The 14,099-nt window shown below is 45.1% G+C and overlaps 1 protein-coding gene across 1 annotated transcript in view; it reads left to right on the top strand.

The window, feature by feature from the left end:
• COL4A4 (collagen type IV alpha 4 chain) overlaps positions 1-8,912 on the top strand; it is a 148,172-nt gene extending 139,260 nt beyond the window's left edge. The window contains exons 45-48 of the mRNA XM_068969399.1: positions 2,251-2,367; positions 4,290-4,478; positions 6,475-6,761; positions 7,813-8,912. Of these exons, the coding sequence (XP_068825500.1) occupies positions 2,251-2,367; positions 4,290-4,478; positions 6,475-6,761; positions 7,813-8,076 (857 nt within the window). The 3' untranslated portion in view covers positions 8,077-8,912. The remainder of the gene's footprint in view (positions 1-2,250; positions 2,368-4,289; positions 4,479-6,474; positions 6,762-7,812) is intronic.
• Positions 8,913-14,099: the final 5,187 nt, after the last annotated feature.

Below are 14,099 nucleotides of genomic sequence, written 5' to 3'. Positions count from 1 at the left end.
AGGTTCAATCCCTGTGTCAGGAAGATCTCCTGGAGAAGGAAATGGCAACCCACTCCAGTATCCTTGCCTGGGAAATTCCATAGACAGAGGAGCCTGGTGGACTACAGTCCATGGGGATGCAGAGTCAGACTCCACTGAGCACACGTTTGTTTTTCTGTTCCTGCGAACAAGTTCCAGATGAAAAGCTCTGGGCCTACATGTCAAGTTAACAGAAGCTTTCCTTCCAGGGGCTCGGAAAACGTCATCCGCTTACAATTTCCATTTGTCTTCCTCGAAAGGGAGCAAAGCCCATATCGTAACATCTGGTTGGGGGACTCTTTTCCAGATGGCCCATGGGCTTGCTGCATGTGGGGACTTGGGAAGAAACGTCTCCTGCCTTCTCTGCGATACACCTGTTTGTTTGCTGGCCCATTAACCTTGGGTAGCCCTTTCCCGAATCACCCTGTGGCCATGTGTTGGAATCATGTCTTTGGATAGGAAAGAAAAGAATGTTCTGAGCTCACCGCAGGGCCCTAGGTTCCTTCCAAACTATCAGATATTCTCTTTGAAGCTGGTGGAAAGAGAGCAGGGCCATCTGGGAAGAGGCGTCTGCCTAGTTAGACAGGGAGGGGCATCCCTCCCCTCACTAGGGAGGAGGAGAGGGGTTCCTTTCTCACTCACTGAGTGATGACCATGTAAGAACACAGCCCAGGCGTGCAGCACGTTCCAGGAGAATTTATGATCCATGAGGTAAGGGAGTGACATGACAGCACCCCAAAAGCCAGGAGCACCCCTGATGCCCACATCGAACGCTCTGCAACCAACATTGGTTATGGGGGCTGCTGGTTGTGGGACAAAAAGAGGAGATTTGTGGAGGTCACTCAGGCAGGGGATGCAAAATGTAAAGGTTTGGGGGGGCACGCGTTTCAGATGGCTCTAAGTGGGGGGCTGTGTGAGAGGGGAGTCGAGTGAGAGGTCTGGTCCCCTGAGTGCTGCAGCCCCTCCTCCATTCCCTCAGGGGGCTCCCGCTGCCTCAAAGAACACAGCCCAGTGTGGAAAAGTGGGGCAGTTCCTTGAGTGAAGCCTCTTTGAGGTAATGATTGGTTTTAGGCTGATTTATGGCAGAAAGAGAGAGAGATTGCCAGAGAAGGACAATGGTTGAGGAAGGGAGAGAGATTAGACACTGGAAACCTCGAGGGGCTAGTAATTCAGATAATTACGGTAAGGGCTGCAAGCTCTCCCACAGGCAGGGACCAAATCTGCTTCCCAGACCAAAACAGATCACTGCTGATGAATTAATACCTTGGCCAAAATAAACCAAACACTTAAAGAAAGAACTGCTCAAGTCTCAGGATGACAGCTAGCTCCCGGGGCCCCAGGGAGCACTCCTGAGCCCTGTGGCTTGTCCCGAGTGCGGGACTGGTGACACCTGGCACAGCCTGAGCACTTGGCCTGCTGGGTCCATGTCCTCTGCACATGTGACCCTCACTGTGGCCTCTCTGAGCCTCCATCTCCCCACGTGGTAGCACCTAGTCGTGTGGCTGTGTATAGACTGAATCAAATAATTTTACATAAAAAGATTACCCTGCTTCCTAGTGCCTTGAACCCTCAACAAAGAGCTGGTCTTTAAAAGTTGCTTCTCTTGCTTTAAATTTAACCTGACTTTCTCTCAGATGAATGCTGTTCAGTTGTATTCATTCCTCCATTCAGGCTTCTAAAGCATCATTATTAAGGAAAATATTTAATGACAAAAGCCATAGATGTTCAGTGTAAAAAACAAAAAGAAAAACTCAACCAGGTCCAAATAAAAGACTGTGAAGAAAATATGAAAATGCTTCACTCAACACCTTGCTGGTGTGGCTTCAGATCCTGGCTCTGCCCATTCCAGGCTCATTGGCCTTAATTGGTTAAGTTTCTTGACCTCTTGGAGTCTAAATTATCCCAACTGCCAAGTAGAGGCGGAGAAGGCAGTCGCAACCCACTGCAGTACTCTTGCCTGGAAAATCCCATGGACGGAGGAGCCTGGTAGGTTGCAGTCCATGGGGTCACGAAGAGTCGGACACGACTGTAGCGACTTAGCAGCAGCAGCAGCAGCAGCAGCAGCCAAGTAGAGGTGGTATAATCCCAACTTCACATACCTGCAAAATGAATGAGCTAATGCAGGTGTGTCCAGATGGGAGGCCCAGGCTGCCAAGTGGAATTCAGGAAGTAAATGCTAGCCTAGCAGGTGTCACGTCATTGTCACCATTGCTGTTGTGAACTTTCCTGCAGGGTGCAAAGGAGAGCCTGGGCTGGATGGCAGGAGAGGTGAGGATGGCCTCCCAGGGTCCCCTGGGCCTCCGGGACATAAAGGGGACATGGGAGAAGCAGGCTGTCCAGGAGCACCAGGTAAAGGGTTCCATTTCTCTTCTTTTCTCTGGCCCAGTGAATCTGAGAACTGTGTACAAGGTCCCTGGCCTCTCAAGCGTTCGCCTTAGATACCAACTCACCAGGCTTTAGGGAGACAAAGCAACAGGAGCAGGAAAGAATGGACTCCCCATGTTCTAAGTGATACTTGACTATCATAAAAACCGGTCAAGGCCTTATGTCCATGACTCTTCCAAAGCACTATTCATTATCATAAAAGGCTCAGCCATTTCTGCTGTTCACTTTCCCAGTGTAAGCCTGGCATGGCTGTACCACTGAGAGGCTGTACTGAAGATCTTAGGGCCAGCAGGGGTGGTCTCACGTCTATAACTGGCTGAATCACTTGCCTCTGGTTTTCTGAGTTCATTCCTCTTATCATACAGCCATCAATACATTTTGTTGTTCAGTTGCTCAGTTGTGTCTGACTCTTTGCTGACCCCATGGACTACAGCATACCAGACTTCCCTGTCCTTCACTGTCTCCTGGAATTTGCTCAGACTCATGTCCATTGAATCGATGATGCCACTTAGTGGGCCTTCGGTGAAGGCAGATAAGACCCTTTAGAATATAAATCTGAAATGTAACTCATCAAGCAATATGTTAGGGCCTGAAGACTCCCAGATACAATCTCCTCTGTGGAGACTATTTGGCAGTACCAGGTTAGTAATGAGAAGCAGGTGAAGGGGTGTGGGGAAGCTGGGATGATGAGGAAGGGGCCTCAGTCTGAAAGCAGAGATTGGCTTCTGCTATGTGGAAATTGTGGCCATGTAGGAGTGTGGGCCCTCTGTTCCTTATACCCTGCTTTTCTAATCTGAAATCTTAACTAATCAAATCTTTGTAAGTCAAACAAAACACATGAGCAGGCCTGATGCAGCCCACAAGCTACCAGGTTGTAGTCTCTGGTTTACAGCATAGATGAGAAGAGCTGCCAGTCTTCCAGAAACAAAAGCTTTTAACAAACACCTTTTTTAAAGGTGTCAAAGTCTAACTCCACCCTCTGCTTTTGGCAATTAGAAGTAGCCACTGACCTTCTTCAGTAGGTCACCCCCTTAGAGAGGCCAAAGGAGATGTCCCTGCTCATATTCTGTATAGCTGTTCATTTCCCACCAGCCAGTTAGAGATCTAGAATTTGGGCTTCTTCCACCTCCCTTTCTTTTAAAATAAAAGATTCAAAGCCAAACATATGGGCCTCCCTGGTGGCTCAGCAGTAAAGAATCTGCCCGGCAACGCAGGAGACCCAGATTCAATCCCTGGGTTGGAAAGATCCCTTGGAGTAGGAAACGGCAACCCACTCCAGCATTCTTTGTTGGGAAATCCCATGGACAGAGGAGCCTGATGGGCTATACAGTCCCTGGGTTGCAAAGAGTCAGACACGACTTGGCGACTAACCAATAATCACAATGGATTCTAAACCCTTGTCCTTCTTAGAATGGAACTGACAATATGAGAGAACCATGGAACGAGTCTGGGAGGTATAAGACAGACCAACTTTTGAGAGTCACCTTTTCAGATAGCAGACTCCTAATCTAGTTGGAAAATCTGGGAGGTCCCACACTGGCTGTCATTACCCCATTGTTCTTCTCAGCACTTATCGTTTATTAAGTATTTCATAGTTTACCTTTTCATTATGCTTATTGCTTGTCATTTCTCCTCTTCAAGTAGAATGTAAGCTGTAGGAGGGAAGGTATTTTCAGCTGTTTCTATGCTGATGTAACCCAAGCAGCTAGAAGTTGCTAAACCGTGTTCTTGTTGAATGAGTTGTTGGGGTGCATTGCAGTTGTGTAGGGGGAACATTCCTCTCTGTTCTCTGAGTACTTAGCATAGCACCAGACAGAGGTACTTGGAAATATCTGTTAAACTTAACTCCCTAAACCACCTTTCTTTATGTTTCTTTATTCTTCCAGGCCCTCCTGGGCCCGTAGGGGACCCTGGGCCTGTAGGGTTTGGCCCTGGATACCTCAGTGGCTTCCTCCTGGTTCTCCACAGTCAGACGGATGGAGAACCCACCTGCCCCATGGGCATGCCCAGGCTCTGGACTGGGTATAGTCTGCTATACCTGGAAGGACAGGAGAAAGCTCACAATCAAGACCTAGGTACGTAGACGGCACATGATCACCCAGGTTCATTGCTTAAGAGCAAAACTTTTGGGTTAGTTTCATGGATTCATCAATACCTTAAATGATCACTCATCTGCTATGAGATGTTTTTTTCTTTTTCAACTACCATGCTAATTCTCAACTAATTCTGTTACATCTATGATCCTGTGAGGTGCCAAGAAAGCTCATTCTAGCTATATCATTATTATATTTTTATTTCTAATTTTAAGTACTAATTATTATAAAATTTTAAATGATAATTATGAAAATTTTATAAATATTTTAAATTATAATTATTATAAAGTAAAATTATAAAATAATTATTTTATAATTTAGGTTGCTTTTATTTTTAATAATTATTATAATCTGACTACATATTAATAGTTTAAAAATAATTCTTCCTCAGTAAGTATAACTCTGATATAAAATGCAATTTTTATTTCCCAATGTAAATGATTTAATCAGGATATGGTTGGTTCCTGGAGATGCTGCCTCAGTCCCTGAGTCGATAAGATCCTCTGGAGAAGGAAATGGCAACCCACTCCAGTATTCTTTTGGAATTCATTGTCAAATGAAATACATTTGACACATAACATGATGTAAGTTTAAGGTGTACAAGGTGTTGATCTGATCCATATATATATATATATACAGTAATGACTTCATTGTATTGATTGTTGGTACCTCCATCATATCACATAGTTATAATTTCTTTTTTGTGGTGGGAATAATTATGATCTAATCTCTTCGTAAATTTGATGATTATGCTACAATATTGTTGTCTATATTCATTCCACTATTTATTGGCTCACTAGGACTTATGTATCTACTAGTTGCAAATTTATACTCTTTAACAACTTTAATTTGAGAAAAGTAAAGCTTACTTTACTTTACTTACTCAGAACTTTACTTTGAGCATCATTCCTTAGCACTGTTTGTCAGTTTCCAATAGTGGATTTGTAAGCCTCAAGAACTGACTTCTAAGTTGAGGGTGGAGTCCCCAGGTGCTGACACGTATGATCCCCCTAAGATAGTGGTGGTTGCAGTGGTGGGTGCAGGAGCGCTGTGCCCACAGGATCAGCTGGTGGTGAGGTGGGTCCTGTCACTGGGCATGACCCCCACTATCAGTAAGGGTGATAAAAGCATGCAGGCCTGTGGGGGCACCTACTTTCTCGTGTACCACCAGTGCCTCCTCCCCTGCCCTGCTCTAGCCAGAGTCACCCCACTGTGGCTGCACTCTGCCGACCTCTTGGAATAAAATCCAAACTCCTTAATGAGATGGACAAAGCCTGCATCCTTTGCTTTATTGGGTGTAAAAACGTTAATCCTACGGAAAAACCACAAGGAACTTTTTGGCCAACTCAATACTAGAGCAACGCTACAGATAGACCCAGGCCTGCTCTCTGAGCCTTCCCCAGGGCTGAACTCTGAGTCCTTTGAGCTCCGTGCTCCCTAATTACCTCTGACCCTCTTTGCTGCTATATAAACAGGCCTTTCCTTTGAACCATCACCACTGTCTCCAAACCTGGCCAAACCTTGTTTGGAATTCAGGTTCTGGCTTCCAGTCACTTCTTGCAGCCATCCGGCTTGGGTGCCTGGGAGCTCCCACTTCTCAAGGCTTGTCTTGCTGTATTCCCACGGCCCCTTGGCTCCTCCAGCTCCCTACCCCTACCAAGCCGGGCCAGCAGCTTCCTGAAAATTCCTGAAGCTCTTCGAGAAGACGTATGCTTATGTCTCACGAGCATCCTGGCCTGTTGCTTGACTCAGGAGAGCAATCCAGGAAAAAAAAGCAGCCTGACCCGTGAGACCCAAGAGGCCGCCAAACTGGTCAGGTGCCCACAGCAACAGGCTTTGGCCAGGAACCCCCCACCCCCGCCCCGTGACCCCATCCCCTGCCCCCTGCCAATGCCAGATGAGTGTCTGCAGAGGGCCTGGGTAGGGAAGCTCATCCCAGAGCAGAGCACTCAGCCTCCACGTGGTCTCCCCTGCCCAGGTCTGGCGGGCTCCTGCCTCCCCATCTTTAGCACGCTGCCCTTCGCCTACTGCAACATCCACCAGGTGTGCCACTATGCCCGGAGGAATGACAGGTCCTACTGGCTAGCAAGCACCGCGCCTCTGCCCATGACGCCCCTCTCGGAGGACGAGATCCGCCCGTACATCAGCCGCTGTGCCGTGTGCGAGGCCCCCGCCCAGGCCGTGGCGGTGCACAGCCAAGACCAGTCCATCCCCCCGTGTCCACGGGCCTGGAGGAGCCTCTGGATCGGGTACTCCTTCCTCATGGTGAGCCCCTGCGCCTCCGCCGTCCCTAAGACCCCCTCTGCGCCCCTTCCATCTGGATTGGATGGTAATTTGAGAATCCAGGGTCAATGGGCAACAGTTTGGCATGAGGGTCATGAAGGCCACCCAAAACTATAGCCTGCTGAGACACAAGGCCACCCTTCTGCTTATTGTGGATGAATTTTTGTATTACTAGGGTAGAATTTAGAGGATGGATTTGCATCAGCCCGCAGTGAAAGGGGCTTCCCTGGTAGCTCAGACAGTAAAGCATCTGCCTACAATGCGGGAGACCTGGGTTCGATCCCTGGGACAGGAAGATCACCTGGAGAAGGAAATGGCACCCCACTCCAGAACTCTTGCTTGGAAAATCCCATGGACTGAGGAGCCTGGTAGGCTACAGTCCATGGGGTTGCAAAGAGTCGTGAGTGACTTCACTTTCACTTTTCAGTGAAAGGGGTTTCTTTCTGTCTGTGCACCCATCTCCTTCCCCACGTACCCTTTCCTTTGTTGTTCTTATGGAGTCGTTGTGTCCTGTCCGACTCTTTGTGACCCCATAGACTGCAGCCTGCCAGGCTCCTCTGTCCGTGGGATTCCCCAGGCAAGAATACTGGAGCGGGCTGCCATTCCTTTCTCCAGAGGGTCTTGCTGACCCGAGGATCTCCTGCAATGGCAGGCAGGTTCTTTACCACTGAGCCACCAGGGAAGCCCATCCTTTTCTCTTCGCTCAGTTGTGTCTGACTCTTTGCAACCCCATGGACTGTAGACTGCCAGGCTACCCTGCTCCATGGGATTTTCTAGGCAAGAATATTGGAGTGGGTTGCCATTTCCTCCTCCAGGGGATCTTCTCAGCCCAGGGATTGAACCCGTGTCTCCTGGCATTGCAGGCAGATTCTTTACCACTGAGCCACCTTTCCTTAGCAGATCATAGTCTCTTCTTCCTGGGATGATTTTTAGGAAAAATGTGAAGTCAGGCCCAGACCTGGGTGTGTCACTGTTTGGGTCTGGGTTTGTCTGCTCATGTCTGAGCCCTAATTCTCTCCTGTTGTCTGGGTAGCACACAGGCGCTGGGGACCAAGGAGGCGGGCAGGCCCTCATGTCCCCAGGCAGCTGCCTAGAGGATTTCAGAGCTGCACCGTTCCTGGAATGCCAAGGCCGGCAGGGAACTTGCCACTTTTTTGCCAACAAGTATAGTTTCTGGCTGACAACAGTGAGACCGGACTTGCAGTTTTCCTCTGCACCATTACCGGACACCTTGAAAGAAAGCCATGCTCAACGCCAGAAAGTCAGCAGGTGCCAAGTCTGTGTGAAGCATAGCTAAGATCCCACCTTTCGCAATCAGGTCGCCAAGAGAAACTTGCCAGGAGGCTGAGACATCCTAGGATGTGCTAAGAGATTCAGTGGTGCTCATCTTAGACTCCTGGTTTAGCTGTTCCTTCTGTTTCGATGTGGTTATTCCCAGAGGACTATATAATTCCTTCCTCTGTTCTGGACAGATTAAGCAAGTGCTACACATATGGATTTGTTTGGACCTACCAATCTAGACGAAACACAGATATTCTTCTTTCATTGAGGATAGTGGGAAACGCTGACTTTATTTAAAAGTATGCTAATTCAGGGGAAGGCAAATAGATGATAAAGGCCAGATTACAAATGACATTACTGGAAACTTCATTCATTGGTTAATAGCAACTCAAACAATTGAAGTCAATTACTCTATAATACAGTGGGCTTCTGGATGGATGTTACGGAAAAAAAAAAAAAAAGAAAAAATAGGCCAGCAAATGAACTAGGAAGTAGAGATTTCCTATGTTTCAAAATGATTTCCTCTGTAATCTATTTTTCCATGCACTTTAAATAATTGTAAAACCATGACCCAAGGAGATTAAAAAAACAAAAACCCACACAGCCAGCCTTAACAGTTCATTTCAAAGCAGAATGAATCATTATGCCATGAAGGACCATGGTTGCTATATTCCAGAGATGAAACATTAGCATAAAACACATCGCAGATGAACATAAAACATTATGTTCCCTTCTGCATTTTTCAGAGAATAGAAATGCCTACTTTGGCAACCCTTTGGAAAAGTAGCAATTATGGGGCAAAAATATGTTCAATAAGGGATTAAGAGTCTAAAAGCTATTAATGAATATTAAGGCAGTGATTCACAAAAATTGATTCCCCACTGCAGTGAACTTCCAAACAGACCGCTTTGGCCCAGTTGGGGTCCGACTTGTCTTTCGTGTCCGCGTGTGTGTGTGTGTGTGTGTGTTAATGGGCCTGGAGCCACATGGGGCCACGTTCACACAAAGCAGACCCCTTCCCTCCCCTGGGTACGCCTACGGAGCAGCCCCACAGCCCCACAAAGGACACTTTCCCGCCATCCACATAATGGCATCTCATGCAGGGAAATGACAGAGCTATCATTATGCGCTTGGGAGAAAATGAAGGGCCAACTTAATTAAACTAAGGTAAGAAGATTTATTTAAGTCATCGTCACCCCCAGCCCCTGCCAAAGACCTGGCACTTTTAAATGAAACAAAGACAACCTATAGCTTGAATCTTATGTTCTGTTATTGGTTTTTACAGGAGCTTCCTGGTTTTCCTATCCTAAAAACATTCTTGTATTCTATATCAGTATTAGACCAAGGCAGCAGTTTGATATTTGGCTTTTTTTTTTTTTTAATAAAAGCTTAGAGGTCATGTCATTTTACAGTGAGTAGTTTTCTGTCTAGCAAAAGGATACATCTTCTATTTTGCTAGAATTCTGTGATCTAATCCTGAAAATCAAATGGCTTATTGGAAAAGACTTTTATTAAATTTCCTTTTCTCATGTTAAAAAAATGGTATTTTAGAGAAAACTAAAGAAATTTCCCATGAGAAAGAGACATTCATTGTAGTGCTTAGTTTCAATGCACTTAATAATAATTAAAACGTTGTTTATAAGAAATGCTTTTCTTGCCAAATACTGATTGGGAGTGTGCTCTTATATGCAGAATATATTTCAAATGAATCTTGCTCTGGGCTGCCCCCAGGATGGCAATTTATTTTAAGGCTGCTTCTTGGTAAAAAGAGAAAAATGTACATTTTAAGAGGAAATATTATCTCGATGTACCAGAATATTTCCTAGTTCATTTGACCCTTTATTAATTTTTTAAAACTCTGCTATGGCATGTTAAATATTTGCATACACCTGAAATTTAAGCCAATTTCAACCTTATTTATAATTACAATTTTCTGATTCCAGAAGTTTTTTCATATATTACCTAAATTCAGGCCTTCCAAAAATTCATCTCGTTCACTCATGAAATTGTTCTGATAACATTTTCTGGGAAGACGAAAGGGTGATTGATGGACCATAAGAAAACATATCTTGTTTGCTATTTTAAACACCTTCATTTTAGTATCAGAATATTATCTTAACAAACTGACCGAATAAATTAAAAAAAATAAAAACAGCCTGAATTAAGTGGACAAGTTCCTCCACAGTGAGTCCAAGGTAGTGTACAAGGCTGATTTCAAAATACTAGTATCACAAGAGCCCCCTCTAAATGCAGTACAAATGCTGCCTGCTGATTTTGAAAAATTATTTTCAATGCTCGAAAAAGCAAGATTATGGAAAAAATACTATCTTACATTAGAAAACCACATTATTTTTTAGGCCATTAGTTTCTTTATCTGCTTACCCATCAGTGTACTTCTCTCCTTTCTCTCTGAAGGATGAACAAAGCTTTAAAGTTCTCCTAATCCCTTACTGGTGATTATCCTTATTAAAAGCTCCTTCTCCCAAACCCTCTCCCCCAGCGAGTTAGTTGAAATGCTTCTGGACTGCCCATAGACAGTTGCTATGAGCTGGGGGTCAGGGTGTTTCCTTTCAGGTTCTTATTCTCAATGAGTGGAGCCCATCCATGCTGCCAGCGGAGGGAGGCCTATGCACCATAATCCCTCCTCTCTCAGATTCCCCCAGACCTCAGTTTCAGTCTCCACTTCCTGTGGACTGCTACTTTCTTCTCTGACTCACTGCACCTGTCTTAACATAGCCTTTGTCCTTCACCTCTGCTTGTGTAGTAGACATCTCCCAGCTGCCGCCTCCAGTTTCAAATTCTCATCTTCATTTCTCTAAGAGGCAAACTTGACTTTGTTACTCTCTGGCTTTTGCTGTTGTTCAGTTGCTCAGTCGCGCCCAACTCTTTGTGACCCCATGGACTGCAGCACACCAGGCTCCCCTGTCCTTCACTATCTCCCGAAGCTTGCTCAAACTCATGTCCATTGAGTCAGCGATGCCATTCAACCATCTCACTCCCTGTCACACCCTTCTCCTCCTGCCCTCAATCTTTCCCAGCATCAGGGTCTTTTCAAATGAGTCAGCTCTTCACATCAGGTGGCCAAAGTATTGGAGTTTCAGCTTCAGCCTCAGTCCTTCCAATGAATATTCAGGACTGAGTTCCTTTAGGATTGACTGGTTGGATCTCCTTGCAGTCCAAGGGACTCTCAAGAGTCTTCTCCAACACCACAGTTCAAAAGCATCAATTCTTCGGCATTCAGTCTTTATGGTCCAACTCTCAAATCCATAGATGACTACTGGAAAAACCATAGCTCTCACTATATGGACCTTTGTCAGCAAAGTGATGTCTCTGCTTTTTAATACACTGTCTAGATTTGTCATAGCTTTTCTTCCAAGGAGCAAGTGTCTGTTAATTTCATGGCTGCAGTCACTGTTCACAGTGATAAATGACCCCACTGCCCACAAAGTCTAGATGGCTTCCCACAGGGGGAAAGGGCTGTGGGAACTCTCTGCTCATCACAGAGGCATGTGACTTTGCTCCTGCTCTTTCCATCAGCGATGGCCCTGTCCCACCTCTGTAAGTTTACCTGGCAGACAACAACTTATCTTTAGACTGAATTAGCTGGTAGGGAGGACTGTGTGCATTTCTCCACGATGATCTGGCCTCCGTTCTGCTGCTCCCAGTACGAGTCAGGGATTTGCTCACTCTCTCATGCTTTCCCCACAGCTCCTGTATTGTCTCATCCCTCTGCCTTCATTCTCTTGCTAAAATGTAAGCTCAGAGGGCAGGGACCATGCTTCATTCATTGCTATATGCTCAGGGCTCACACAGAGCTGAGCATGTTATTGACTCTTCTTTCTTCACTGACAATTCAAATAAGCATCATTAGACATTAGATGTTCAGCTCTGGGTATTGGTTCTCATTGACAAAATGGTTACAAGTACAAACCATTTCTCATTTCAGACAATTTTAATGTGACAACTTATCTGCACACCCACAATCTCATCTTACAATTGTTGACAGAAAGCCGACTGACAGACTCTAACCATTACCCACTCCTGAAACGTAGCTTATTTATGTTTAGTCGCTAAATCATGGCCAACTCTTTTGTGACCCCGTGGACTGAGCCTGCCAGCCTCCTCTGTCCATGGAATTTCCCAGGCAAGAATGCTGGACTGGGTTGCCAGTTCCTTCTCCAAGGGATCCTCCTGACCCAGGAATCAAACCCATGTCTCTTGCATTGGCAGGCAGATTCTTTACCCCAGCGTCACCAGGGCTCCCCTGAAATGTAGCATACTTTTCCATAAACTGAAATTTTAGAAATAACATTCGAGAGGTGTGACAATGAGAGAAGACTCTTCGTGGAAATGTAATATGTCTTAACTCATGCTGTAGGGTGTGTTCCCTCGTGATCTTGAGTGTCCTAGCATAAAACCCCCTCTGCAAAATTTGTATATGTTATTGGTGCTGAGGAAAAGAGTAACAGAATGGTTTACTAAAACTGGATTTATCAAGGGTTTTATTTTGAGCCTCTTAGAGATTATAATAAAACAAATCATTCTCTGTGTTTCAGGAAATTACATGGATTTGTTCTTCGGTCAGCTCACCAGCCTAATTTTATCATTGTTACTTTTATTTGGTATGGCTGCAAGAACAGTGGAAAGATGTGGCCTTAAAATTGGTTGAACCTAGGTTTCAATTCAGCTGTGCCTTTCCAGTGGCAGCACCCTGGGTGATACACCAACTCCCTGACCCCCATTTCCCACATTTACAAAATGGGGCTTAATGCCTACTCTTGCATTGAAAATTAACTCTATATGTCCAGCATGTAGCTGACCTCATACATTTATTGTGGCCACATCTCCAATTTAAAACAAGCCCTTTCATATGAAAACATATTTCTTGGGATTCTTTACATAGTGGAACATGATGATTCTCACAGGGCATATAAATTACTGGTTAGAATTGTTTATCAATTCTTAATGTCTTTGGGAAAGCTATTTTATTCCAATTCTCGAAGTTACTGTACCACATGTGAAAAAAGTCACCATTTCCTGCAGGATCATTATCAGGAAGTTCTTCAGGGAACAAAACAATTGACATTAAAAATCAGTACTCTGCAATTGCCACTGTTATTATCTGCCAGAGATTCTGCATAATGCATTTTCAACCACCAAGGTTGGCTGCCACATCCATGTGAAATGCTTGAATTTTATGGTGCTTAAATATTTAATGATTCATAGGAAAAAAATGTGAAACGTGTCTGATAAATTGCATCCCTTTATCTAACCTACAGTTGTAAAGACTTTTCAACATATAACATTTGCAAGGTGCCTGGTTTGCTATTGACATTGAAATGTTGTATTGCAATTTATACTATCACTTATTATATATAAAATTCTGATGACCTCCAAAAACAACTGTGTTTTATCTGGTGCATTCATTTTCTTTCAAGCCAAAGTGAGTTTACTACTTAACCTACCATGTAACATGGCCTGCCTTAGGGTTGGCTTGGGGGCTGGGGGGAACAGGAAAGGTTACATGGTAGAAGTGTGATCTGCAGATGGGAAGAGCTTGAGCCGAGCATAGACAGTGACCCCCCCCCCCTGCCACCCCCGCCCCACCGCCCCTGGGCTTGGGAAAGCATGATTCTGAGGCTCCAGAGAGCACTGTCCTCCACGCAGTGGTGAGCTGGGGTGGACATGAAACCAATCCTCTGCTGAATTGCGTTCACCTGCCAGCATGGGGCTCTGCTTTCGTGGGTCTCAGCTGTCCCATCAGTTGAAGAATCAGACCACCTGCTTCACAGGGTTGCTGTAAGGGTTAAAAGTAAGAGCTATACGGGACTTCCCTAGCAGTCCTGGGTTTAGGACTTTGCCTTCCAAGGCAGGAGGTTTGGGTTTGATCCCTGTTCAGGGAGCTTATATCCCACATGCCTCACACTAAAAAGCCAAAACATAAAGCAGAAGCAATATTGTAACAAATTCAATAAAGACTTTAAAAAAGTTCAAAAAAAATCTTAAAAAAATTAAGAGATATAACTACAAAGAGATATA

This window comes from Capricornis sumatraensis, chromosome 3, assembly GCF_032405125.1.
Source record: "Capricornis sumatraensis isolate serow.1 chromosome 3, serow.2, whole genome shotgun sequence".
NCBI lineage: Eukaryota > Metazoa > Chordata > Mammalia > Artiodactyla > Bovidae > Capricornis > Capricornis sumatraensis.
This window is presented reverse-complemented; position numbering and strand designations above follow the sequence as displayed.